This window comes from Camelus dromedarius, chromosome 10 (genome assembly GCF_036321535.1).
Source record: "Camelus dromedarius isolate mCamDro1 chromosome 10, mCamDro1.pat, whole genome shotgun sequence".
Classification (NCBI taxonomy): Eukaryota; Metazoa; Chordata; class Mammalia; order Artiodactyla; family Camelidae; genus Camelus; species Camelus dromedarius.
In genome coordinates, this window is record NC_087445.1 from 62,917,514 (window position 1) to 62,944,674 (window position 27,161).

The 27,161-nt window shown below is 44.8% G+C and overlaps 2 protein-coding genes across 11 annotated transcripts in view; one reads left to right on the forward strand and one right to left on the reverse strand.

Annotated features, from left to right (window-relative positions):
• ASTN2 (astrotactin 2) overlaps nucleotides 1-27,161 on the reverse strand; it is an 849,846-nt gene that overhangs the window by 232,827 nt on the left and 589,858 nt on the right. The gene's annotated exons all lie outside the window — the stretch shown is intronic.
• Nucleotides 2,719-13,870, forward strand: TRIM32 (tripartite motif containing 32). 4 transcript variants are annotated; one of them, XM_031450315.2, is made up of 2 exons: nucleotides 2,719-2,778; nucleotides 10,795-13,870. In XM_031450315.2, exon 2 carries the CDS (start codon nucleotides 10,875-10,877, stop codon nucleotides 12,834-12,836), a length of 1,962 nt encoding a protein of 653 aa, XP_031306175.1. In that variant the 5' UTR covers nucleotides 2,719-2,778; nucleotides 10,795-10,874; the 3' UTR covers nucleotides 12,837-13,870. The 4 variants fall into 4 exon arrangements, with proteins under 4 accessions (XP_031306175.1, XP_031306176.1, XP_031306179.1 ...); XM_031450316.2 differs by having other exon boundaries at nucleotides 10,798-13,870; XM_031450319.2 differs by lacking the exon at nucleotides 2,719-2,778 and adding an exon at nucleotides 2,950-3,064 and having other exon boundaries at nucleotides 10,798-13,870.

Here is a 27,161-nt window from a genome sequence, read left to right on the forward strand (position 1 = left end):
TAAAACATAATTCTCAGCTTTTAAGTTGTGATTTTTGTTTTGTTTAGTTTTTCAGTTGACACAGACACACACAGAGGAGAATGCCATGTGAACAAAGAGACATACAGGAAGAAAATGACCATGTGAAGACAGGGGCCGAGACTGGAGCTGTTACCACAAACAAGGAACACCTGGGGCCACCAGATGCTGGAAGAGGGAAGGATTCTCCCTGTAGACTTTAGGGAGCCTCGCCCCACTGCCACCTTGATTTCAGAATTCTAGCCTCCAGAATTGTAAGAGAATAAATTTCTCTTGTTTTAAACCACCTAGTCTATGACACTTTGTTATGATAGCTCAATGAAACTGATACAGGTGGTTTAAATGTTAAATAAAAAAAAAAAGGTATGGTAAAATGCTGAATAAAGAATATTTAAAGTATTCCCCAAAGAGTATTTTTAAAATGTCTCTGTGTATAAGGAAAACTAATAATGTGTCAAGGGTATGCAAAGCCACAGGATTAAAATAAGTGCATTTTTCCAGAGTGTTTATTTTACTCTGAGATTTTGTGGGAAGCATGGTAATTAATTTAAGTGGTAAGTAATTTAAACATTTTTTTTAAAGGCAAACAGATTTTTTTGAGAGAAAAGAAAGGGGTTATGTGTGTGTGTGCGCGTGGTTTTTTGAAAGCATGATGGGACTACATCCCCACACTGTCAGAGGAGTACCATTAGCTTCTCTCTGTGCTAGGAGAAAGGTCAATATAAAAACATGAGTCCTGAATTGAGACTTTAGGCTTGTAACTGTGATTTTCATCAAACAGGGTGCTAACTCACCACCAAGTCTAAGAAGGGGCTATAAGACTGGGAAGAAACCGACAGTAACTCTCCCATCTCCCCTACCTGCAACACACTGCCTGGTACAAGAACCCCAGGTGTCTGTCCAGAGAGGCTCCTTGTCATTGTGGTGAAACAGGCTGTACTATGTCTCCAACACCACAGAAAACCAGGGCAGAGAGCAATCCCTCCTTTTTGCTGGCAATAACCAAACTTAAAACTTAGCTAAACTGTAACCCTGCCACTTCCCAAAAAGTGACTGTAGGCAAGCCATTTAATCTGGCTGAGCCTTGCTTGCCTCTTTTGTAAGATGAAACTACTGATGTCTATTTGAATCATTGTTGTGGAGATTAATCGTGACATAGGACAACAACTATGGAGTGCCTGGTAAATTGCTGGTGTTCAAAATATGGTCCACTTTTACTCGACTGACACCACCCTGAATCATTTTGCAGCTAGAGTAACTCTAGGTCAGACAGGGATGTGATTTGCCTAAGGTCACATTTCTGAGTCTGACTCACTTACTCAGCAACTTCTACGTGCTGGGCACTGTGCTAACAGATGTGATGACAAACAGGCATTGTCCTTCAGGGAGTTCACAGCACACTGGCGACGATCGCAGGGAAGTGGGCAATTAAAGCCCAACTATGTGCTTTGTGCTGTGTGAGAAATCATCCAATTACAACTCCTGGTACTTGCTGAGCACGCAGTGTGCATATCCTTAATTAAATGCAAACAACTATATACCAATAATCTCAGTTAATCCTTACAGCAAAACTCACCTCCATTTAGAAATAAAGAAATGGGTAGAGAGATGAAACACAGTTAAGATGCTGGGTTCTCAGATAAAATCAGGTTCCAGTCTGAGATTTATACTTATGAATATGTGGCCTTGTTGTTTAATCACCTGGGCACCAATTGCTTATCTCATAGGGTCATTATGAAGATGAAGTAAACCATGCACGTCAAGTGTTTAGCTGCAGCCAGACACTAAGTGCTCAAATGTTAGTTTTGTTGTGTTTGCTGTTTTACCCTTGTGAAGGGTCACATTGCCTACGTGGGATTTCAAATTCAAGCCCATCCTACTTGAAATATCTTCCTGCTCCTAAGCTATACTGTATGGTCACCTGCAGGAGCCTGTGGTTGGCCCCAAACTACACAGGGGCCACAGGTCCTCACCAGCCAGTAGGCTAGACCATCTCTCGATTGCGAAGACTCTATCCCTTCCTGCTCCCCTAAAACTAGATTAGTTTTGGGTTCCTAGGTAGCTTCAATTTGCAGGGATAGAGGCTGCGCAGTGTGTTCCCATCTCTACGTCTGCTGTCAGCCTCCTAGCTTGAGTAAGGTGTAAGAAAATTTCACAAGAACTATTTGTTCATCAGGTAAACTTATCTCTAGCCTGCAGTGTGTCACTGGGAGAACGATGAGGCCCTGAAGCACTACCTTTCTACGCGTGTCCAGGCTCTGTGCTTGCCCCAGAGTGGAAGCTGTAGTCTTCTCTTGGCCCATTTCTCAGATGGCAAAGCTGAGGTTCAGAGAGGCCTTTCTGCAAGGTGCCAAGGCTTGGCTGAGGACCACTCCTGGAAGCCGCCGTTTAGCAGAGGGGTTGACACAGACTGGAGTCAGGCACGTGAGTTCTCGTTTAGCTCCCCGACTCGCTGAGTGAACTTGGGCAGGCCCTTTTCGCCCCAGTTTTTTTAACTGTCCGATGGGGACAGAAAACTGAATTGCGTGGCCCCAAGACAACTATCTCTCAGCGGAGGGCCCACCACCACCCTGCCGCTGGGCCGTGAACGCTGCCCCACCCGCCTACAAGCCCCAGCATGCCCGGGGGGGGCGGGGCGAGGTGATGGACAGGCCGTTCCGCGAATTGGCGCCAGCCAAGGGGAGCGCGTTGGCGCGTGCGCAGAGGGCGGCAGGCGGGTGGGCTGGCAGCGGTGGACGCGTCGGAGCCGCGGGCGGTCAGGTAGGGGGCGGGATGGAGGGTGGGGGACTAGGGGCCGCGGCCGGAGTCGCGGGCGGTGGCTGAGCCGCGGGGCGGGCGACTGTGCCGGCGTGCGGCGGCCGATCCACGCCAGAATGTCAGGGTCTGGGGACCGGATCTGAGGGGCAGGACCGGGGTGGGGGTGGGGCGGTGAGGGGCAGACTCGGGAGGGATTCGAGGGGACTGAGGAGCTCGGAGGAGATGCACCGGGGGAGGGGAGCGAGGGGCTGTGAGAAGATTCGCGGTGCAGCATCTCGGGAGGTATGAGGTAATGTGGGGACCCTGAGGACAGACGGATGCAGAATCTGGGAGATGGGAGGGGATCATCTGAAGGCCCTGGAGGATCAGGGGTGCAGAATCTCGGAAATAGGAAGGGATTTGCGAGCCCTGATGCGATTTGGGGTGCAGAATCTCAGGAGATTTGAGGGAATCTAGGCTTTGGGAGGAGGGGGTAAGAGCTAACATCAGAGAGCAGGGTCGGGGCCATCCTAATTACTTAGGAGGAAGCGTTTTCCCGAGTGGAATCTGGGGAATCTGAGTTTTGGGGGGAAGCAGTGTCTCATTAGCAAAAAGAAGAAACACTAGCTCTGGTATGAAGCAACACATGATATGGGTGGGTAAAAGAGGAAGGAGCAAGATGTGAAGGCGGCAGGGTTCCTGGTGGAATGCAGGAGGTGGGGGGAGCTCAGATTGAGGGAGGGCACAGATGTGAGGTGTGGGTTTGGGGTGTTAAACTGTGATGCAGTCCTGAAGGCTGCAGAGATTTGGAAACAGAGATTAAAGGATCTATGTCAGAGGGATTCAGGGCACATGAGTGAAGAATTGGCGAGGGTTGCAATGTAGATCCCAAAAGGCTGTAATTTTGTATTGTAAGAGAGTTGGGAATGGGATTCAGGAAGGGTTGAATGGTGGGTGGAGATGTACTAATTGGGCTGTAGAATTAAGAAACTCTGAATAGAGTCCTGGATTGGTGTCTTGGACTGCTAAAGGAATTTTCCTGATGTCTCTGCACGGGAAGCAAAGGGAGTTCTGGGGACCCAAGGACCTAGAAGTAATGTATGAAACTGTATGAGTGTATGAAGTTTAGCAGAATTCAGAGAGTCAGCAATAAAGTGGTGGAGATCAGGAGTCCTGAAGGAGACTAACTTTCCCTGTGAGGGGCAGAATCTCCCTCACTTGTTAACCAGAGATCCCTGATCATGAACAGCCCTGGTACTGCCACTCACTCCACTCTGAACCCCTGGCCAGCTGAAAGTGGTAGGTGTGGGGGAGAAGAGAGTGATCAATGGAATCATAAAGCAGGAACCTATTCAAGGTCATCTGCCCAGGCTCCCCTTTGCCTGTCCCTCCAAGCTGTGGTGACAGATAGTATGTGACACCTGCAGGGGATGAGAGGAACATGATCTCAGGCCTTATTTTCCTTATCAGTTATGTAAGCACATTGAATTAATCCAACATAAGGTCCATTACAGTGGCTCTGTGAACGAGGTGTTGGGCTGGGAGAGAGACAAGAAAAGGGGAACTCTGATGTACTGAGCATTTAGTCCCGTGCCAAGTTCTAAAGAAATGGTTCCTAATTGGCAGTGGTTTTGTCCCCCAGAGGACATTTGGCAATGTCTGGAGACATTTTTGGTTGTCACATTTGCGGTTTGGGGTACTACTGGCTTTTGGTAGGTGGACACCAGGGACACTGTTACACATCCTACAGTGATGCCATCCTACAGTGGACAGCCCCCACAGCAAAGAAGTATCGCCCAAAATATCAATAGTGCCAAAGCTGGGGAACTCTGCTCTAGAGTCAGATATTCTGGATTCAGATCTTGGCTCTGTCTCTTCCCGACTGTGTGATCTTGAATGAATTACTTAACCTCCTTGTGTATGGCTCTTCATCTGAAAGATGGGGTTAATAACAAGACCTACATCATAGATTACTGTGAAAACTCAGTGAAGTAAATCAGAGTGCTTCGTGTCTAGTGCAGAGTATGTGCTCAAAACTTAGTAATTTTTAATTTTCGTATCAGTTTTCTTACTCAGTTTTCCTAACAGCCCTATTCTATATCCAGTTTTACACATAAGGAAACTTGTCTAAGGTTCTATAGCTAGAGATGGCAACACTAGGTTCATATTCCAGTCTCTGTAACCCTGTATAGGCCCTCTTTTTTTGCTTTTTTCCTTGCTGGGGGCTTTTTAGTCTTTATCTCAACCCGTTCCCCTCTAATAAAAGAATTGCCCAGTGAGTATCACCGAATATCAAATTGAACTCTAGAAGGAATAAATCTATCTAATTAAGTAGGGTGTAGCCCTGGACTTTGTTCTTGATTTACTCTTAGACCAGGACCAGTGGGTAGATAAGGGGAGGAGCTTGAAGTTAGCAGGCAGGATGAGAGACAAGAGACTAGAGGGTGAGGTAAGGGGGCCACTGGCTTGAAAAAACACTTCATAGCAGGGACTGAGGCTGAAGACGCCCATATTCTGGAAAGGAACTCCTGTTCTGAATGATCCCTTGTGGGCTTCTTTCCCTTGGGACAGAATAACAGCATTTGCTCTGTCAGCTCCAGGACTAGCTACAGCATTGCTGAGACCATTTCAGAAACATCACAAGGGCTACATCAGAAGGCCAGAGACTGAGCTGGAATATCCACAAACACACCCCTAAGCAAAATATGTAGTGAGAATTGAATCAGCCCAGTAATCAGAGGCTTGAAGTCCAGAATCCTTCCTCTGCTGCTAATTTACTAGGTGATCTTGGACAAGTACTTGCCCTCATCAGCCTCAATCTATTACAAACACTAATAGCTACCATTTATTGAGTGCTTATTATGTGCATTATCTCAGTTAATCCTGCCAGTGATCCTGCCAACAATCTAGGTGCTATTCTACATTTTACAGATGAGAAAACAAATAGGTTAAATGATTTACCCAAGGCTCCATAGCAAGTGGCACAACAGGGATTTGAGCCCAGATCTGTCTGACTCTTATAGTTATATTAGTTATAGTTATATTATACTAGTTTTAGTAGAAAGGCTTTTCCAATAGTTAAGAGCTCATACACTCATGTCTGGAGAGTGGTTGGTAGTCAGAAGTCTATGGCGCCCTGGAAGTGCATCACTGTCCATGCACACTGTATCAACAGCACGATGGACTTTTATGTCTTGTGAAAGGAAATGTAGGTTCTCTTTTACATGTGTTCTAGTTTTTACCTGAGGAGCTCTGTTCTTGTCTGTTACTGCTCAAAATTATATCTCCAGTGTTTTCACAGGGCTGGACTCATAGTAGGTACTCAGTAAAGATCTGCTTAATTAATTGCTTAAAGCCCTCCAGTTTTGGTCATAGGGAATAGAGACATCTAGACAACTAACTATCCATGGTGTGGATTCATGCATTTTATAGAGATTTGAAACCTTAGGTCATCTCTAATCCTTTGATTCTGAGATCAGGTAAAACAATCCCCAGAGAAGGCTCAGAATTTTAATTTTAGAAACATTATTACCTGATATCTTTGAAAAGTGCCTGTTCATTCTTTCTCACTGGCTGGGTGGTGGCCACCACTGCTGCTGCACCTGCTATTGCTGTGGAAAACTGTTATTTATTGCAGAGTTAACTGTATGCCTCGCTTGGTATTTTCCGGGCAAGAGAAGTTGTAAATGCATTTGCCCATCAGTTTCTAACATGGGTATCTGGTGTCCTCAATCAGATTCCTTCAACGCTGACAAGTCTTCTTTATTAATCTTTAGGTGCCTTTATAGGCTGTGAAAGGAAGGATTCTTCATCCTCTCAAAATGTAGTTTGTAAACTGAATGCTTTGCTATATGAGTACTAGTTGTTACATTGTTAATACTCTTCCTGTCACTAAAATTATGACAAATAGCAGTTTTTTATTGCATACTGACCACTTTTCAGGCTAAGCACTTTATCATTATCTATAGTTATCACAGTAACCTTTTTTTATAAGAAAGGAAGCAGGTTTAGTGAGGCTGAATAACTTGCCCACTGTCTCACAACTTGGAAATGACATGCGGATTTGATCTCAGTTCTTTCTGACTTCAAGGTTCACTGGGTTTTTGTACGTGTTTGTTGTGGTTGTTGTTGTTTGTTTTTGTTCTGCTACCCTCATTTATTTATATCATGGATTGGAGAAAGCCTGGTGGTGCCAGAGGCACCTAGATCAGGCTACGGTATGACCATAGAATTTTCTTGAGTCTTAGGGCAGCTGGAGCGAATGCAGCTTAACGGGTAGATTCTCATTTGGAGCTGAATCAGAGCTGGGCTAGTATCAGCGTGGGGTGTGCGCTATCATGAGATCAAAGGAATTGGTGGTGGGGTAGGCTGAGGTGAGATGAAGTGAGGGGTCAAGAGTTGACAGTACAAAGGGCACAATAGGAAATACGTCCAAGTATCCAGAAGGCAGCCGAAGATGTAAATAACATGTTGGGGGTTCATTTTGATTTAGTTTATATTTTATACTTGGCAGAAAATGGGCAGCTAACGTAAAGACTTGGAATGGTAAGACACTTCCACACACTCATCTGTCTTTTCAGGGAAACTGAGTTCAAATTGACTTTCCATCTGAATCCTTCTCGGTATTAACACTAATGACCAGGTGTATCCTTCTGGAGCAGAGGGGCTGTATCTGTCTGTCACATAGCTGAGTATCAGACTAGGATCCTGCTGAAAGCGGTGTTCCCGTGTCGTACAAACAGGAGACGTGGTTCAGGCGTTTTCCAGATCCGAGGCTACCTCCATGCCTCATGCTTTAGGGATGGGAACTCGTGTCTCCCTGGCAAAGCGTGGCAGCTTTAGGAAAGGAGTCCTTCACATTGTCTTCTGCCTCAGAGCCTAGTGAAGCTGCAGACAGCTGAGACGGTTTGGGGGATGGACGTGGGCTTAGAAGTGGGTGGCTTAAACAGGGAGGCAGGAAGCTTTTTTTATTGAAGGAGGGGTGGTATGATATTCCAGAAAACTGGAGAAAGCATTTGCTGGTATTTTTACAAGTTGGCAGGCTTGTTTAATTAGATGAGCTGCAGTGCCAGTTCTGAGAACAGATGTCCCTGTGCATTGTAAGGTAACATGCTCTGGATCCAAATATCAAATGTTGCCCTCAGTCTGTTGTCCCAGATGATGGAAGAGAGGACTGAAGCTATTGGTTTAGAACTGAGGAGGTTTGCATGGATCCAGAGTTAAGGTTTCCATCACTATTTCTATACGATTGCACCCAGACTCATGACATTTAAGAATTCAGCATTCATAGCTTTGGATATTCACATGAGACCTTTTGAGTTCATGATATGTGGTAATGTGTTATTTTGTTGAGGCATAGATTTGAGTCATAATAGATTGTAAGGCTGGTATGTGGGAGTGGGTCACTCAGCTAGTAGATCAATCTAACCCACTCTATAGCAGCTAAATCTCATTATTATTATTCTTCCTTAACTATGGAGAAAATTCTATGCTATAAGGCAGCATTTCCCAGAGTATGGTCTAGAGAAAACTATTAATAAATGTTATATGATGGTTAAAAAAAAAAGCTTGAAGTAATGTTGGGTTAAACAAAGTTAAAGATAACTTTACTGCACAGTCCCATTGTGTCTGAGCTGTGTGACTTCGAGTCAGTTTTTCTGAGCCTTACCTTCCTCATCTGTAAAATGGTGTAATAACAATAGTACCTACATCATAGGGTCATTATGAAGGCTGAAGAGGATAAAGTGTATGAAGCATCTAGCATGGTATCTAGCGTATAATAGGCACTAGATGTATACTCTTTCCTTTCCAGGAAGGGAAGTGGGATTTCAGGGAGGTTGGATAGACTTTGATAAATTGTGCATGTCTGTTACTGAATATTTGTCAGACTGTGATGCAAAGCTAAATCTGGGGGAAATTTGTAATATGTGTGTCTGCACTGACCCCCCTTCTTGTATATGGGTGGAGAAAGAGTTGATGACATTTGCAAAGCTTTCCTTAGCTTGCTGCATTGTCCTTAGAACCAAGACAATTTGCCCTCCTCCTCCTTGATGGCTGACCATCTGCAGATCACAAGACTGCACAGGTGCAGCAGTAGGATTTGCGTTTAAGAAGGGCTGAATGTATCCATGTGCCTCACCTTGCTAGATTTATTCGTTCTGATTTGGTATACATTGACATTGACAGACAGCTGCAGAGCACTGAGATCTCTGTGGTTCTACTTCATGAGCATATGTGGATTGAGGAGGGTGGGAGTATTCATGGTATGTACTGCTTGTAGGAAAGGGTGTTTCCAGCCAAAAATAAACTGCCCTGATAAGACACTACTATTTTTTAGATCGTCAGTCATCAGGGCTTGAATCTTTGACTGTCTTAGCTCTACCACTTCCCCACCTAATCCACTCAGCTAACAACTCTCAGGGATCGTACTAATGGCATATTGCTCAGGTGCATCTTCTTTCCATTTCCATCGCCTGCTCCTAGTTCAGGTTCCCCATAACCTCCACTAGGCAGTTTTGCATATCTTCCAAACTAGTTTCTCTTTCTTTTCCCCCACTCCATTCAAGCTTTGATCATATCAGTTCTCTGCTCCAAACCCTGCGTTGCTTCTCTGTGCCCATCAGAATGAAGTTCAAAGGTCTCATTTTGGCTCTGAAGCCTTCTTACAATCACTCCCCAATTTACCTTTCCAGATCAGTTACTCTAATTCCCATGTTCTCCCACAATTTTAACCCAAGGATGAGAGAAAAGAACTAAATTTTATTTAAGACTTTTGGTATTGAGCCAAATTTTAGCATTTTATACACTACATATAGGATCCCATTTAATCCTTGCAATTGACCTGTAATGGCAGTATTCTCTTTTTACAGAAGAGGAAACAAACCCAGAGAGGCTGTTTCTAATACACTGAAGCTCTTGTCCTTTCCCTTGCTTTCTAGCCTTCGTTAAGACCATGCCCTTTGCCTAGTGCCCCCTCTCCCCTATCTGCACACATGTGTGCGTCCTTCCAGGACCCTATCAAATGCTATCTCCCCTCAGAAAACTGTTTCCCTTCAAGTTAGAGTGAATGCCTTTGACCCTCCATCGAACTTAGCTTATATCTCATTTGTGATTCTATTTTATGCCTTGATTATTGCTTACCCACATGTCTTGTCTCCTTTCCTGAAGTCTGAGCATTTGAAGGGCAAGATTTGTGTTCTGAAAACCTTAGTATCTATCTAGTACAATACATGATGCCTAGTCCTAGATGGTAGGTAAGTAAACAGAACAGATGAATGAAAAATTCATGTAATTTTCTGACCTAATGTTTTGCTGATCACCTAAAGCTAAACAACTTTAATTTTCTATTTCTCTGTATGATTCCTAGGACCCCTAAACATGACATGATAGACTCTATATAACACAATTTTAAAAAAAGTCTTCATGCTTTTGCTCACCCAGTGATCTTTGCTTAAAATGCCTTTATCTCTCACTGCCTTGTTCTTTCAACAGATCTCTGGAGTGTAATTGCTTCTGGGAAGCCCTCCCCAGTTCCTCTAGGCAGAATCTGTTACTCCATCCACTGGGCTCCTGCAGAACCTTGTGTATAATCCTTTCCTGTACTTTATTTTTCTCCTAATGTAAATTATGAGTTGTAAACTTCAAAAAAATGTAAAAATAATCACTAATATTTATCAGGCATACTGCTGGTGAGGTGCTATACTAAGTGCATCATATTATTTAACCCTTCCAAAGAACATATAAAGTAGACATCATTATTATTTCAACTTTATAGATGAGTGATAGGGAAACTGAGTTTTGGGAAGTTTAAGTTACTTCCTTAAGGTCACACAACTAAGAGTAAGAGACTCCAGAACATGAATTCTCACCCACTTAAGCAATACTTTGTTTTTTTTTCCTGTGTTTCACCATCGCCTAGTAGAGTAGACGTCAATAAATACTTGTTAAACAAGTCAGTGATGGAATGAGTAGCTGTTCTCTAAATGTTTCTCTAAATTAACTCATAGAGTCAGTGGAATAATGGCTTCTTTTTGTCTTTAGCAGGACTTGACCCCCTGGAGCATGAATACTGAGCTGCCCTGTTCCAGGCTGTGCTAGCGGGCCCCTTCGCAGGAAGAGCAATGGCTGCGGCAGCAGCCTCGCACCTGAACCTGGACGCCCTCCGGGAGGTGCTGGAATGCCCCATCTGCATGGAGTCCTTCACGGAGGAGCAGCTGCGGCCCAAGCTTCTGCACTGTGGCCACACCATCTGCCGCCAGTGCCTGGAGAAGCTGCTGGCCAGTAGCATCAATGGTGTCCGCTGTCCCTTTTGCAGCAAGATTACCCGCATAACCAGCCTGACCCAGCTGACAGACAACCTGACAGTGCTGAAGATCATCGACACGGCCGGGCTCAGCGAGGCTGTGGGGCTGCTCATGTGCCGGTCCTGCGGGCGGCGGCTGCCCCGGCAGTTCTGCCGGAGCTGTGGCGTCGTGTTGTGTGAGCCTTGCCGGGAGGCGGACCACCAGCCTCCCGGCCACTGTACGCTCCCCGTCAAGGAGGCAGCTGAGGAGCGGCGTCGGGACTTCGGCGAGAAGCTGGCCCGCCTGCGGGAGCTCATGGGGGAGCTGCAGCGGCGGAAGGTAGCCTTGGAAGGCGTCTCCAAGGACCTCCAGGCACGGTACAAAGCAGTGCTCCAGGAGTACGGGCATGAGGAGCACAGGGTGCAGGAAGAGCTGGCTCGCTCTCGGAAGTTCTTCACCGGCTCTTTGGCTGAGGTGGAGAAGTCCAATAGTCAGGTGGTGGAGGAGCAGAGTTACCTGCTTAACATCGCCGAGGTGCAGGCTGTGTCTCGCTGCGACTACTTCCTGGCCAAGATCAAGCAGGCGGATGTGGCGCTACTGGAAGAGACGGCCGACGAGGAGGAGCCAGAGCTCACAGCCAGCCTGCCCCGGGAGCTGACCCTGCAGGACGTGGAGCTCCTGAAGGTCGGCCATGTCGGCCCCCTCCAAATCGGGCAGGCCGTTAAGAAGCCCCGGACAGTCAACATGGAAGACTCCTGGGCCGTGGAGGCTGCAGCCACTGCTGCCTCTACCTCTGTCACATTTAGAGAGATGGACATGAGCCCCGAGGAGGTGGCTGCCAGCCCGAGGGCCTCGCCTGCTAAGCAGCGGGGTTCTGAGACAGCTGCCAGTATCCAGCAGTGCCTCTTTCTCAAGAAGATGGGGGCCAAAGGCAGCACGCCAGGCATGTTTAACCTTCCGGTCAGCCTCTACGTGACCAGTCAAGGCGAGGTGCTGGTTGCTGACCGTGGCAACTACCGTATACAAGTCTTCACCCGCAAAGGTTTTTTGAAGGAGATCCGCCGCAGCCCCAGCGGCATTGACAGCTTTGTGCTGAGCTTCCTGGGGGCTGATCTGCCCAATCTCACTCCGCTCTCAGTGGCTATGAATTGCCACGGGCTGATTGGTGTGACTGACAGCTATGACAACTCCCTCAAGGTGTACACCTTGGATGGCCACTGCGTGGCCTGTCACAGGAGCCAGCTGAGCAAACCCTGGGGCATCACAGCTCTCCCATCTGGCCAGTTCGTGGTAACTGATGTGGAAGGTGGGAAGCTCTGGTGCTTCACTGTTGACCGAGGAGCAGGGGTGGTCAAATACAGCTGCCTCTGCAGTGCTGTGCGGCCCAAGTTCGTCACCTGTGATGCTGAGGGCACCGTCTACTTCACCCAGGGCTTGGGCCTCAATCTGGAGAATCGGCAGAATGAGCACCACTTGGAGGGTGGCTTCTCCATTGGCTCCGTGGGCCCTGATGGGCAGCTGGGTCGCCAGATTAGCCACTTCTTCTCAGAGAACGAGGATTTCCGCTGCATTGCTGGCATGTGTGTGGATGCTCGTGGTGATCTCATCGTGGCTGACAGCAGTCGCAAGGAAATTCTTCACTTCCCTAAGGGTGGGGGCTTTAGTGTCCTTATTCGAGAGGGGCTCACCTGTCCAGTGGGCATCGCACTCACTCCTAAGGGGCAGCTGCTGGTCTTGGACTGTTGGGATCACTGCATTAAGATTTACAGCTACCATCTGAGAAGATACTCTACCCCTTAGGGGCTGAGAAATACCAGTTTCTTCTGCTCCCCAGCCAACTTCCCTTATTTCTTGGTTGCTGGTGGTTCTATAGAGTAGATTTGGCCCGTGTCCTGATTCCAGCTGGCTAGTCCTAGAAGTTTAGAAGCTCTATCTTTCAGTGGTTTTTTTTATTTGCATTATTTACCTCCCTAAGTTTAGAGCTTTAACAGATGCATTGCCCCAAATAGGACACATGATATGAGGTTAGCTGAAGTTTACTTAGAACTTAGGCACTTCCAAGGCTTCAGTAGAGAGCCTTTTTGCCCCTGGATTTGAAATGTGCCCTTGTGTTGAATCCTTGTTGATTTAACTCTTTTGACTTTGATCACCCTGGTCCATTATTTCCTTCCCATTATAATGTGCCCCATCTGTCTCACTTCCTCTTGAACTTTGCTGCATTTAGTGTGCATGCTTCAGTGGGATCTGCTTCACCTTTCAGTGGCAGTTCAGACACTATCTCCCTGTGGCATGAGGTCTCAGGTCTGACCACCTTTACCAGTGTGAAAGACCATTTCATTGCCACCAAGGGAGATGCATAGTCCCTTTGGGAAGCAGTACCTCTTGGCTCTGTGGGTTTGTGCCATCTTGGATTGGTCTCTAATTGCAGATGTGACAGAGAATGGGTTGACCCTTGGTGGCTGGAAGATTTTTAGCCTGGAAATTGTTCACCTTTTAAAGGAGCGTATGAATTGAAATTATGCCAAAGCATAGGAAGATGGAAATAAACAAAAATATATGCTAATATAGTCAGCAAACACCCTTGGGTAGTCTCTAGAGCTCATCATTTTTCATATTACCTCTCTCCCCTGACCTGTGCTAGGAGTGGTCTGAGGAACTGCACAGCTCAGGCCAGGGCCAGCAGAGCAGAGAGGTGGACACATCTCATTTTCATTACTAAAACAAAACTGTTGGGTCCTTATTCTGTATGTTCCTCAAGGTATGCATAATATTTGGTTTGAGGATTTATTTCCATTCCTCTATCAAGCATTAAACAATTGATAATTGTTTCTTCATTACTGGTGTTCATGTCTTTTGATTAAATACAGCATTCGGGAGGGGAAGACAGGGTAAGTTGTACCTTGCTGCTTTGCTTTGATATCTGATGCTGCATTCTTTGAGAGCAGTCAGAATCTACCTAGGTCAAAATTCAGCAAAAAGCACCCTTATGTAAAGATAATCCGTATCTTGTTCCCACATACATGTGTACAGAAGCAGCCCTTAAGGTCTATAGTCACCAACACCCTGTTTTAAACCGAGCCACCACCCTCTCTTTTATTCTTATAATTAAAGTTCAGAAAAGGAGGAAATCTTGTGCTTTTAGAAGGACCAGAAGCAGGTGAGGGAATTTGTGACACGGTTCTTCAGGCTTTGCAGTTTACTAAGCAGCATATCTTGCTCGTTGGGTGCAGGGCTGATTTGATGACAAGCCAAAGAACTATTACCTTGCTTTCACAGAAGCAAAATCTGCTAAGCCAAGCTACTCAAAAAAAAAAATTTTTTTTTTGGTAGTGTTACTTTTTTGGCTTCTGTTGTGATAGCTGCCAAGGGATAGGAAAGGAGCTAATTAAAAGGATGTCGAACTAGTTTGTCTTGTGCTTTTCACCTGGAGAAAGCCCCATGTTCTGATTATGAAATTGCATCCGATTTTCAAAGATTATATAATTGAGAGAAAATTGATCCAATTAAAAGTGCATCACAAGTGACTCCACTGGTTATTAGAGCCACTTTATCTGTGGTAGCACTTGGCAGCAGGAGATCTATCTTTGCTGTCAGTGGGGGACTTGCAGAGGCAGTAATGCTGGCTGAGGTCTCTGGCACCAGGTTTGCAGCAGAGAAATGGATATAATATTGTGGGCTGGCTTGACATAAACAGTGCCAGGCGTCTTCTAGCTGCCTGTGCTTTTGGAAGGAAGTGCTGTCACCGTTGGCATTCGGCATTTAGGTCTACCTCATCTCTGAATGGTGCTTGTGCCTTGGCCCTCATGCTGGCTCAAAATGAAGATAAGTGTGGTCTGAATGTTTTTGTTTCTTTGATGTAAATATTTTAGGCTGTGCTTAGTACAGGCAATTTTTCAATTATTTACCATGTTGACTAAATTGCAGAGTATAGCCCCCAAGAAGCACATTTGCTCACTTACAGCAGTGTTTTTGTGTTTTTTGGTGGTGGTGGTTTTATCTTTATGAGCAGCAATACCCTTATTCAAACAGTCTTACATGCAAATCTATCTGTACAGTAGATCAAAGAGCAGCTGCTGTGGCTGAAGCAGGCTGTGGGCCTGGTGAACAGGCTTTATCCCCTCGCCTTACCTCCTGTGTATGGTTGCAAAATTCTCGTGAATCCACAGAACACTTTCTGAAAACCACTAAACTTCAGCATTGCTTATCTTCCAGTTCCAACTTATTAGCCTTGTGGTCATGGGCAAGTCAAAGTCATTTAACCCTTCCTCTTCTGGAAAATGATGAAAATGATCCCTGCCTCCAGAATTGGACATGAGGTGTGAGATAACAGACATTAAAATACCTGCTACAGTTCTTGGCATACTCAGGAAGTGATAGCTGTTACCTTCTTTGATTGAGTTGTTCAAAAGAGTGGGGTTAGGTTGTCCAACCATTCCAAGTATTACCTTCCCTGTTTCCTATTTTACAGATTCCTGTTTGCCAACCCAAATCTTTCTAGGCATTCCTGCCCCTAGCCACAAGTCTCTAAATAAATCTGGCCACCTGATCCTTTTTACCATCACTGTACCTGTTTTATGTTTCTATTATTGTATAAATTACTGTGTTGCAATCATTTGCCCATATACTGGAGCTTTATTGATGGTTAACATTAATCTCTACCTGTGAGCACATAGCAAGGTGCCTGTATTGAGCCCTCAGTTACTTAATTGGCTGTTATTTACATTACTTAATGGCGATGGTAGGCCCTCCAGTAACCTGAATCTTCCCAACACAACACCATTACATTAGCTAAAAAGTATTTTCAGACAAGGTCTTTTATAAGGTATATAAAAAATTAAAGGCAGACCACTGACATAAGTTGGTTAAGTCCCTCCTGTCCTTTATCATTATGAGTAATTATATAGAACTGAAGATTTTGGAGCAATGATTCATTCAATATTTATTGAGTACCTGCCATGGGCCAGGCCCTTTGCCAGGTGTTCAGAAAAGAAAAAAATAATGATATATGATACGAATTTCTACTTTTTCATAAGTTGTTTCACAGCCTTTCCTGTCTGAAGTATTTGAAATCTTGGGTTCCATTGCCCTGGATTTCCTCAAAGGCCAGGAATAGGCACCGTCTGACTGACTGGGAGGGTCAGTCCCAGTGTACACTCCAGCCTGAGATAGTCCACAGAGAGGTACTCCATTATTCCAGTTGGCAGGAAAAACTTGGCTTGAGTCTCAGAGTGTTCCTATGGGTGAGGCAAGTAAAGCTTGAATAGTTGTACTTTTAATCTAGTGCTAATTAACGGCCTCTTAAAAGTGAAGTGTTACCCAGCTCTGTAGGAAGGAAATGGAAGGCAGAGCCTAGTGTGAAACTCAGCGCTCTACTTGTACCTGACCAGGCTGCTGATTTGCACTCAGGACGGGCAGCTCCTCAAGGAATCACAAAACAAATTACAGCTATGGAACAGCAGATCCCTGGATGCATTTTAGAAGCAGGGCAGTGGTAAGATAGGAGGCTGTTTAGCAAAAGACTTCATGCCAGACCTATGGCTATGTCCTGTCCATGGCATTAATATTCACGGTACCCTAAGTCTGAAGTCAGCAAGGTAAGTTCCAGGACTGGCAGTATATTCTACTGGGAAAGTCACTGGGTCTGAATCACAGTCTGCCTCTTCACTAGCTGTGTGGCCTCAGATGATCACCGTCCCTCTGCATCAGCTTCCCTATCTGTAAACCAGGAAGGTTGGACCAGATCAGCACTAAAATCCTTCCTAGCTCTATGGTTTTAATTATTTTTTTAACCACCTAGATTGTGGTTGAGTCTGCACTGGAGTAGCAGAAGGAACCTGCACTTGGTAATCGGCCCCACCTTGGTCCAGTTGATGACTCTATCCCAACTCTTGTGATCGTGGGTCACTCACTAGCTACTGCCACTCTGTTGAGCTACCACTCCCTCACCTGGTGAAAGAAAATGACAGTTTATGTTTTAAAGGGCTGTTGTGAGAATGAAAAGATATTAATGGAGTATCTGTAAAAGTACCTAATTCAGAGAATGTGAGGTGCTCAGAAAATGTGACTTCATTGTAGGGGGCAAAGGGCTCCTTCCCCTCATGCTGAACTGATGCAAATTTTTCAAGTTAATAAGGGGGCGTATTTCAAACCTGCACTGGTGATTCAACTACACTGCTCAGCTTCTTAATTAAAAAGCCTATTGGAAGAAGAATGGTACTGCTGGAGGGATAGAGGCAAAACTCTTACACAGCAGTGTATCCCGCTAGAAAAGCTGCACATAAAACCTAAACGTAATTGTTTGATTAATTAGGATGCATCTTGACTCTTTTTGAGAAATTAAATGGAGTCAAGATTTATATATTATTTATATATAGATAATTATCTATTAACAGGTTATTAATAATTACATTATTATCTATTAATTATATAATCTATTATATGTTATTAATATATTATTGATAGATTATAATTATTAATAGCATGTTAATAGATAATATATTATAAATAATATGTAATTATATATTATATATAAATTATATATATATATATAAACACAGAAACATGCATTTTTAACTATTCCTGTATATGGCTAGCATAAAGGGATTTTTACTTCAGGCCAACAGTCATTAACTCAAATAATTACAAAATTTAAAATAAGCCATAAGTCTCATTGGTAGGTAGAGGTAATATAACACATTTGAAGTTAAAACTTGGTCTTTGTAAGCATGGGGAGGCCTCAGTTCAGTCCTGGTTCCCCTCTTGTTAGTTCAGTGACCACTGAGTCATTTAGCCTCTCAGCCTCAGTTTCCTCATTAGTAATAAAATGATTGTGTTTGCTGCATTGTTCTGAAGGAATGATGGATGTAAAACACTTAGCAGACTTTCAGACAGTCCATAAACTTTACGTAGAGGTAAATATTTTAATATTACAGTAAATTAAATGTATCTGAAGGTTACCCTCATTTTTGTGACAGAAGGATTATATGAAACTGGTGAGGAAAATTAAATGTTTATTTCCCTCAAAGGAAAATTATTTAGTAACTCACTGAAATCCTGAGTGAAAACATGAAGAGTTTGTGCGAGTGTCAAGTCAAATACGCATCTTTCCTATAAAAATAGAACCAGGATTTACTTACGGTGATTTACTCAGTGTACCTGGCTATAACTACAGTGCCACTGTATATTTCCACAGAATATTAAGATTTAGATTTCATTCACTCATTTATTCACTCACTTACTCATTAGACATATATGACATCTACTGTTTTTTATTACTGGCAGCAATTATATGAGTAATGAGTGCAAAGATGAATCAGTCATGAATCCTGCAGTCAGGTAGCATGTGGTCTGAATGGAGAGATAAGGGATGTGAAAAGTAACACAAATATACCGAAGAATAAGGTAAATAGTGCCAGAAAGAAATGGGAGTGCCAGGTGTTTAAGAAAAGACTGCTAGTTGAGAGGACTTGGTTGCTGCAGGGTAGCTGCATAAACGTGGTACAACATTGGAAGGAAGAGTGAGAAGTTGATACCAGCAGGAAATTCAAACCACGGGAGTGAGGGGGCATTAAAGAAATTCAAAGGTCGAAAGTGATCGATCTGTCCGTGACCCTTCAAGTAATAACGCAATATTGGTTCTCTTTTCTTTCTGCCTTAAATCATGTCATTTACCAGTAACCATGGCTCACAGGTACTTCATTCTTATGGAGGTGGTAGGGTATGGAGCAGAATCTCCTTAGAGATTTGAGGGAAGCCAAGATGGAAGAAGAAGGTATAGTTTGAAAGTACACGCACCACCCCCGTCCCAAATTCTAATATACTCCTTACTGGGAATCCCTGATGACATTGTCTCAGAAATAAATGTTCTGCCTTTTGAAAATCCTGAAATAACCTCACATTGCTTACCCTCAAAAGCTTAAGCTAAATGAGTTTTGTAATCTCAATATAACTTTGTATAACAGCCTTACTCCCCTTCTGATGTTTGATGCTGACAGCTTTCAAAACCCACCATCCTCAGGGGTGGGGAATAGCTCACTGCTTAGCATGCACGAGGTCCTGGGTTCAGTCCCAGCACGTGAATACAGGAGGAGGAAACAAACAAAAAACCGAACCAGAGGTCCACAATTTGACCCAATTAGAAATCCAAAATTTACTGAAGGAATTTATACAAAAAACAAAAAAAGCTCAAAGATTGCAAATTGGTTTTTGTAATTCTACAGTCTAGGTTCTGAATTAGCTTTTAACATCTGCTGAAATGCACCAATTATCAAACTTTCATGGCTTCAATCAATAGTGGGGCTCAAATTAGATTTACATGTGGGAATTCCCCTAAATTTAAATAAGGTACCCCCTTAGGGAAGTACCTTAGAGGAGTTACTTAGGGGGAGTTACTGAGGACACTTTTGGATGTGTAAGGAAGACAAATAGGTATACCTCACCTTAATCATCAAAACTGATGCCTAAAATTCCCCATAGGCATTAACACTCATTACACTGAAATATTCTGTTCTGGGTATGGATGCTCTGACCCAATGATTAATAAATTAAAATTGAATTAGGTTTTGGTACTTACAATTGGCTTATCAAAATGGAACCACATGGACTTTGTCTCCTCCCATTAGTTAAAATAGTTAATACGGCCCAGATTAAACAGAGCCTTTGAGGTTTAAAACCCATATACAAGACCTACTTAGAAAAAAAGTGATTATCCCCAGTGCTTCATCACTTAACAGCCCAATTTAGCCTATTCTTAAACCTGGAAAGACTGAATGAAACCTCACGATGGATCACCACAACCTTAATTCCGAGGCCCCGCCCATTAAGGGTTCCATACATACCAATGGTTGAAATTACAGATTCCATCCTATCAATAACCAGTAAATACTTTGCAGTCACAAACTTGGTTAAAATGTCATGCTCAGTGCCTATTTCAACAGCCTCTCACACAGTTTGCCTTCAGCTTCAAAGGAACACCATCCCCCTTTAGCTGGCTACCCATAAGGTACCTCAGTAACCATGCCATCACATACAGTCTTTACAGAGAAGGTCTTAATGCTTTCTCCAGGAGCACAGGATTGACATCACACTGATCACATCCTCTTCCAAAGAGATTAATTGGACACAGTCATTGAGGACACACAAACATTCACAGAAAACCTCACAAAAAGGGATGGGCCATTGCCCTATCTGTTGTAGAAGGTCCTGCCGCCTTGGTTAAATTCCTGAAAGTTACTTAGCTGAGGACCACTGCATCCCAGACACTGTCAAAATCAGCATCTATAATGTTAAAATAAGCCCAACTCTTTTTAGGTCTTTTTGGATCTAGAGACAACATATTTCTCATTTACGAATTTTATGTAAGCCCATTTTTGCCACTACTCACAAATCAGCCCACCTTTGGGACCCTCGGCAACAGAAGGCTCTAGAATCTACCCAGAGATACAGCGAGTGCTCCAATTGGTGAGCCCAGCGACTCCCTCACTATAAAGGTGTCAGCAGTCTCCTCCCATGCCTCCTGGAGGCTCTGGACCACACGTGGTAACCATAATTTGCTCGTGGACCTCCGATACAGAAACAGCCCTCTCCATCCCCATGCTATACTCCATTGCAGTGCAACATTGGGCCGCACACTGGGCTCTCCTGGAAACAGGCTGTGACTCTCCATACCCTGCTGCCCACTGCCTTTGATCATGGACGCAGCCCCCTGAACTCAGCACAAACACCGAGGCCTTCTCGCTCCATCACAGAGTCAAACCTGGCCCTCCAGCAGATCCCATCTGTAAAGGGGGTGGGGCACCCCCCTCTCCAGAATCTTTTGCCAGATGCTGTGGTACTGAAGAAGACCACCCCTTCCCTTTCCCAGACCCCTTGACTACCCAAATGGCCAGCAAAGGGATTTCATATACTGTATAGATGGCATCACCACAATCATATGATATGGAATTTGCTGCTTTTCAGTCCTTAACTAAGACGTTCCTGATCATGCTGACCCAAGAGTCAGCACAACTGGCCAAACTTCATGCAGTCCTGTTTGCACTGGGTGTCCAGGCCCACTGTCAGCCCCATCTGCACACTTCTACAGACTTGGTTCATTGCCAATGATCTGCTGATCTGGTCTAGCCAATGGTAGTGACAATTCCTTATCCAAGGTTGCCTCTTTGGGGTAAAGAATGCTGGGGATCTCTTGTTTCACAGATACCCAAAATATAAATCAAGGTCACATATGTCTCTACACATAGTAAATCTACAATAAAAGGCCTCACTAAGATGATCCTTCTGTTCAGAGCTCCAGACAATATTGATAGTGACCAAAGCACTCCTTTCACGTCTCAGAATATATAGTGCTGGGCTCCTGTACAAGGCGCTTAATGGAACTTGCATTTCCCTTACCACCCTCAGACTGCAGGCCTCGTAGCGTGCCAGAATGGGTGACTTAACAAGTTCAAGTTCAATTAAATAAAACATGGCACATTTCAGTCACCAGTCAATTATCCAGGGTGAACTGCAATGAAAATTCTGACTCCATATTTGACTGATCTCTGACAGCTTTTTCAAGCTCCCTTTCTGCCCCCTTCCCCACTGGCCCCTCATCTGGGCAAGCCTAGGTGCTCCCACCTTTGGTGCCAGAGGGAAGTTCAAACCACGCGAGCCCCAGCCAGCACATGGACCCCACTCCACCCCACTCCACCCCACTGGCCATTACATAAAAGCCAAGCCAGTCTCTTTCCCTTGCTCTCTCAAGCCATTTTTGGTCCTGTTTGAGAGCTGCCTCTACTCTCTCTCCCCTAGAAAGCTGCATGATGAGTGACAAATCCTTTAAAACCCTGTGTGTGTGTGTGTGTGTGTGTGTGTGTGTAGCATCATCTGAACCAAATATTGGCTGGGAGTCCATCCCACCACTCCAGAGTGACAACAAGTGTTTAGAGTTAAATATTAAAAACTTCATAATGTGATAAATTTAAAAATTTATAAGTTTAATTTCTGAGCAACCACATGAATAAAACCATGTGCTTTTGTGAAATGACATTTCATATTTACACTTAAAAATAATAACTCTCTAAACCTCTCAGGCCCAAACATCTGAAGCTTGTTTGACAAATTGAATAATTCTGTTAAAATGTTAGTAATAAAGTTAAATTAAAAATATTACACTCAACAAGTGGAGAGGAAGTGAGCATGCATATTTCCTCACCTAATCCCGACTCTGGGACTGGATCTCGGAGAATAAAACTTGCATTGATGACAATGAGGAAACGCATGGTGCACGTACAAATGACACAAATACCCTGGACCCTCCAGAAAGGCTATTTAATAGTTAGCTAAATGAAAGATGCAAATTCTAATAAAGGAAAAACTCTACAAATATATCTTCCTCCCTTCTGCTCTGGTGACCATTGCCACATAGGCCCGTTTTCCTCCTCAGTGACATGGGGATAGTAACTCCACCCTACTTAAGATGTAATAGGACTATTCTTAACGTCCCATAACATTTTACAATAATGGGCAGACTAGGCAGCCTATCTGAATAAGATAAAGCCTCTTTAAATAAAACACCGGAAACAATACTGGGTGTGGCAGGGGAAAAGTAGCTCCCTAAGGAAAGAAGTTACAAAAGGAGAACTTTATTTTTATGCTAGGAGACTTGTTTTTTCCCTATGACTTCCACTGCCCATGCAACTAGGTCTCAAACCTGCATTTTTCAGATCTTACCTTCCTTCTGATCACCAGACTGACATATATCCAGTTGTCCACTTTATATTGCCAACTGGTGTACCAGTGGTGGGCTGGTGTGGTCAATGAAGATATCCCTTAGAAACCTTACACTGGGCATATTCAAAACTGAACTCAGCTCTCCAATACCTGCTCTTCTGCTTTTGCTGCATTTAAGGAACACCAGCACCCACTCAGGCACTCACATCAGAGACCTTGGGAGCACCTCTCACCTCCCACCATTCAGTCATGAAGTTCTCATCCTATTAGCAGCTTAATATTGCTCACTTCCCTTTATTCTCTTCTTCATCCTCATGACTACTAAAATTTAAGCTCCTATCATTTCCCTCCTGAAATACTGTTACAACTTCCGATCTGATCTTCTTAACGCTAATCTAGCATCCGGTCTACCACACTTCCTCCCATTCCAAGTTAAGCCCAATCCCACACCAGCCAGAGTCCAATTTTAAAATGTAGGTGCTAATCATAACACATAAAACCTTTATATGGCTTTAAAATGCTCCTGGTAAAAGGAAAAAAAATCCCTAACACTGTCTACTGGGATTTTGTTTCTGCCTATCTGTCTTTCTAGGTGTATCTCACCACTGCCTCCATCCCTCTCTTTTTAGTACTTGCTTTTATGCTACCTAAAATATTTTCCCTCTCCCTACCCACCAATGTCCCCTAAATCTTGCCTCCTCCAGGTCTTCTGGGTGCCCTTCCTGATCTACTACACAGTTTGAGTTAGGTGTCCACACTCCCTTCTGTTTCCTCCTTTTAGCGTTGACATATTGCATTCTGGTTTCCTTGTTACCTATCTCTCTCCAAGGCTAGACAGAGCCACTTTGAATTTACACAACATCTGACACTGTACCTGAAACACAGTAGGCACTGAAACTGCTGCTGGATAAAACCAGGGCAGGGGGTCAGCTTGGGTCACATTTAGCACCAGCTGGTTACGCTACCTCCTGTTCCTCCCACCAGCTGCCTCCCTGAATCACTGATGGCAGCTGCAACAGAAAAGCGGGATGTGGTTGAAAGGTTGGGGAGTGGTTCCCTCAGATTTCATTTTCCTTAGAGAACCTTCTCAACTGTAAAATAATTCAAAGTTGGTGTTCCCTTCTGGAAATTCAACCTAAATTTCGCCTTGGTGCAAAGTCACCACTGGAAGAGAAGTCTCAAAAAGGCTCAGGAAAGCTTTGATTGTGTGGTGTGTAACCTGTATCATGACATATTACAAACAAAAATGATATACCTTTGGACACATGGTCCCTTGAATGGCCTCTCAACACACTTTCTTGGACAGGGAAGGGAGAAGAGGGAGCTAGTGTGCGTCCTAATCCTGCCACTAATGTATAATTCCCTTTGAGCAACTTGTTTATTCTCCATGGGATTCCATTTCAACATCTGTATTAACAGAGTTATTGAATGAAGGATTTCTCCAGTTGTAAATGTCTATGATTCTGGTGTCCCAGACCTCAGGGACTTCTTGAGCCAAGAGCTCCAAAAGGAGCCTTCCACATCCCTGGGCACCTGTGGGATGGGAGAGAACAGAAGTGCAGGTCCAGGGACCCTAACGAGGCACCCTGGGGTCTAGAGCTGGTGTGTCAGATGAGGACAGCCAAGGCTAGCTCCAACCCAACAGATCAATGGTCACATCCATCTCTAAGGCCCGCCTCAGAGCCTGCACCCTGACCCAGAGCCAAGGTGTTGCTAGGAAACAAGGCTCTGGAGCCAGCAGGCCGACATCATGAAGGCGGGAACCATGCTGGTCTGCCTGCCTCTTTCCCTCGCTCTTCCTGATCAAGTACTTCTAATTGTTTCAGGACGAAGAGAACCGCCTCTCAGAGAGAACCCTCTTTTTGGAGTGCCCACTGTGGTTAAACAATAGCAAAATGTAGGTGGTGAGAGGACTGGAACAAGAGAAGATGAAAGAAAGAGAAAAGCAAGAGAAAGTGCCTTTTACCAGCTGTATGTCTCTGGATTATATGTCCTACCGGCTCTGAGTCTGCTTCCCAGGCGTAAAGATACCAGCTTGACAACAACAGGGCTGTATTGAGGATTCAGTGAGATCATGTATGCGTCTCCTGCCGTCCTGTTCTCAGCACATGCCATCTGCGGTTACAGGGGGCCAGCAGGGCATGTGGACCTTGGAGTCAGACAGACCTGGGACGGAATCCTGCTTCTGCCTAGTACCAAGCCACGTGCCCTTGAGCACATGAGTTTTCTCATTTAGACGATGGGGATAATTATCTGGACCTCACTGGGATGTTACAAAGACAGTGTGAGACCATGTGGTTAATTGGTTCATAGTAAGGAACAGAAAACAAGTCAGTCATTGTTGCTCGCTCCTCTGTCACCCCTCCCCCAACACACACACACACACACACACACACACACACACACACACACACACACACACACACACACACACACTCCTACACATTCTTCTCGGCCAGTATAAACTTAGCGTACCACTGTGCGACCATGCTCCCCTGTGCTCCGCTGCTGGGCTCCAGGCTGTGCTTCCTGGTAAGTCTGCCCCCTAACCCCACCTCCAGGTTCAGGCAGGACTCAAATTCACAAGCTGGCAGATCAGCCTGGGAGGAACAGCCATCGTTTTAGAAGGTCTGGCAGGAAAAGGGCTTAGGCTGCTGTACTCAGGACTGGGAAGAGCTGCGTCTGTGTGCTTTTTGTTTTGGAAAACTAATAATAATAAGCATCATCACTGACTTGATCATGTCTCACAGAAACAAAGGATACCTGGAATAGCATTTCCCGGGCATGTCTTCTGTGTCAGGTGCGGTGATAATCACTTGACAAACATTGTTTCACTTGATTATCATAACAATGCTGTAGGGCAAGCATTGTTATGCCCATTTTAAAGGTAAAGGAATTGAGGCTCAGAAAGCCCTAAGTCACACATGGGCAAATGGGACAGATGTCTTGCACAAAGCTTGATCTGTTTGTTGTTATTTGTTGAGAGGGACACCTCATAATGAACAGGCACAAATGACTGACTCTGTGTTGAGTTCCTACTGTGGGCCCATTCATCACATGGCATCATACCGTCTTCACAACAACCCTGCAAGGTCCAGATGTTTTTCCGACAATTCCCCCGGAACCTCCTCCCAAACCGGCCCCTCGGCACCTGAGACAGGGCCTGGCATACACTAGAGGCTGGAAGCACTGGTGTGGAAAGACGGGGGCAGTGAGGAGGGACAAAGGGAAGACATGAGATGGGGAGGGAAGCACCCTGTGGGGTGAATCTGGGGGTGAGGCAACTCTCAGGTGGAAGGTTCCACCTGCTAATAACGACCTGGGGAGGCAAAAGCTCCCATCTGTGTATCTTTGTTCCCTCCAGACCATTTTGTTCTCCCATTCACCTCCGGGGAAATTCCACATCCTTAGTGCAAGACAGATGTGAGAGAAGGGTCCTATCTAAAATCCTGCTCCCTCAGTCCCTGTGTGGCCTTCCTGGGAATGAGACTGTGGTAGGGGAACAAGTGGTCCGGCCCCAGTCTGGATAGAATCAAGGTCACTAGCTTACAAGAGTGTCAATCTCTTAATGCTTCCCCTAACTAGAAGGACAATGGGGACAGGCTCCGGTGCTTCAGGAAATGAGGCACTTGTGCATGAGTGTGTGTGCACATGCACCCCAAAATAAAAAAATATGCATTTTGTCCATGAATGGCTCTGCCATCCGTGAGCATGTCGGGGGCTTTGGCAACTAGGATTTTTGAATTTGCTGTAGGTTTTCAGGACAGGGAAGACCAAATAATACTTCTAGCTGGTTATTAAATTGCACTCCTTTGCAATTGCAGGTTCTAATGGAGTACATAAACTGACCTCAACATTCCCATCCATAGAATGGGAGTAGCTAGCCCAGATGGGAATGGTAAACACCTTACACACGAGTCACCATCTCTCACTCTCACACTCACAACAGACATTGCTAAGTGATGCGTTCTTTCCCACTGAGCCTGGTCCTGACCCAGAATCTCTGTCAATGCAGCATGCCAGGCAGTCTCTACCATTTGATCATAACTGACACATACAGAGGAACTCAGGTCGGGCTAGATGACTGCTGAGGCCTCTTCCAGCCCTGACGTTTTAGGGCTTTGGCTTTACCTTATAACACTGCCCCTAAGTTAAGACAGAGAAACCAGTTGTGCAGAGGGGCATCAGTGAAAAAAGAGAGTACTTCCACCCCTGCCTGAGCTGCGGGACTAACCCTGAGTCTCAGCTTCCCCCGTTCTTTGAACTGTGGATAAGAGAGACAGAAAAGGAGAGCAAACGGTTCCCTTGGGTCTGATGCCAACATCTAAAGAGCTCTCTGAGGCTGCTGTGGTACAGTTGGACGAACACAGTCTTTGTGATTAAAGCAGCCTGGGTTCAAATCCCTGCTCTGCCGAG

Excerpts from the sequence above, each read along its gene's own strand:
- TRIM32 (XM_031450315.2), top strand. The coding sequence starts at position 10,875 with ATGGCTGCGGCAGCAGCCTCGCACCTGAACCTGGACGCCCTCCGGGAG.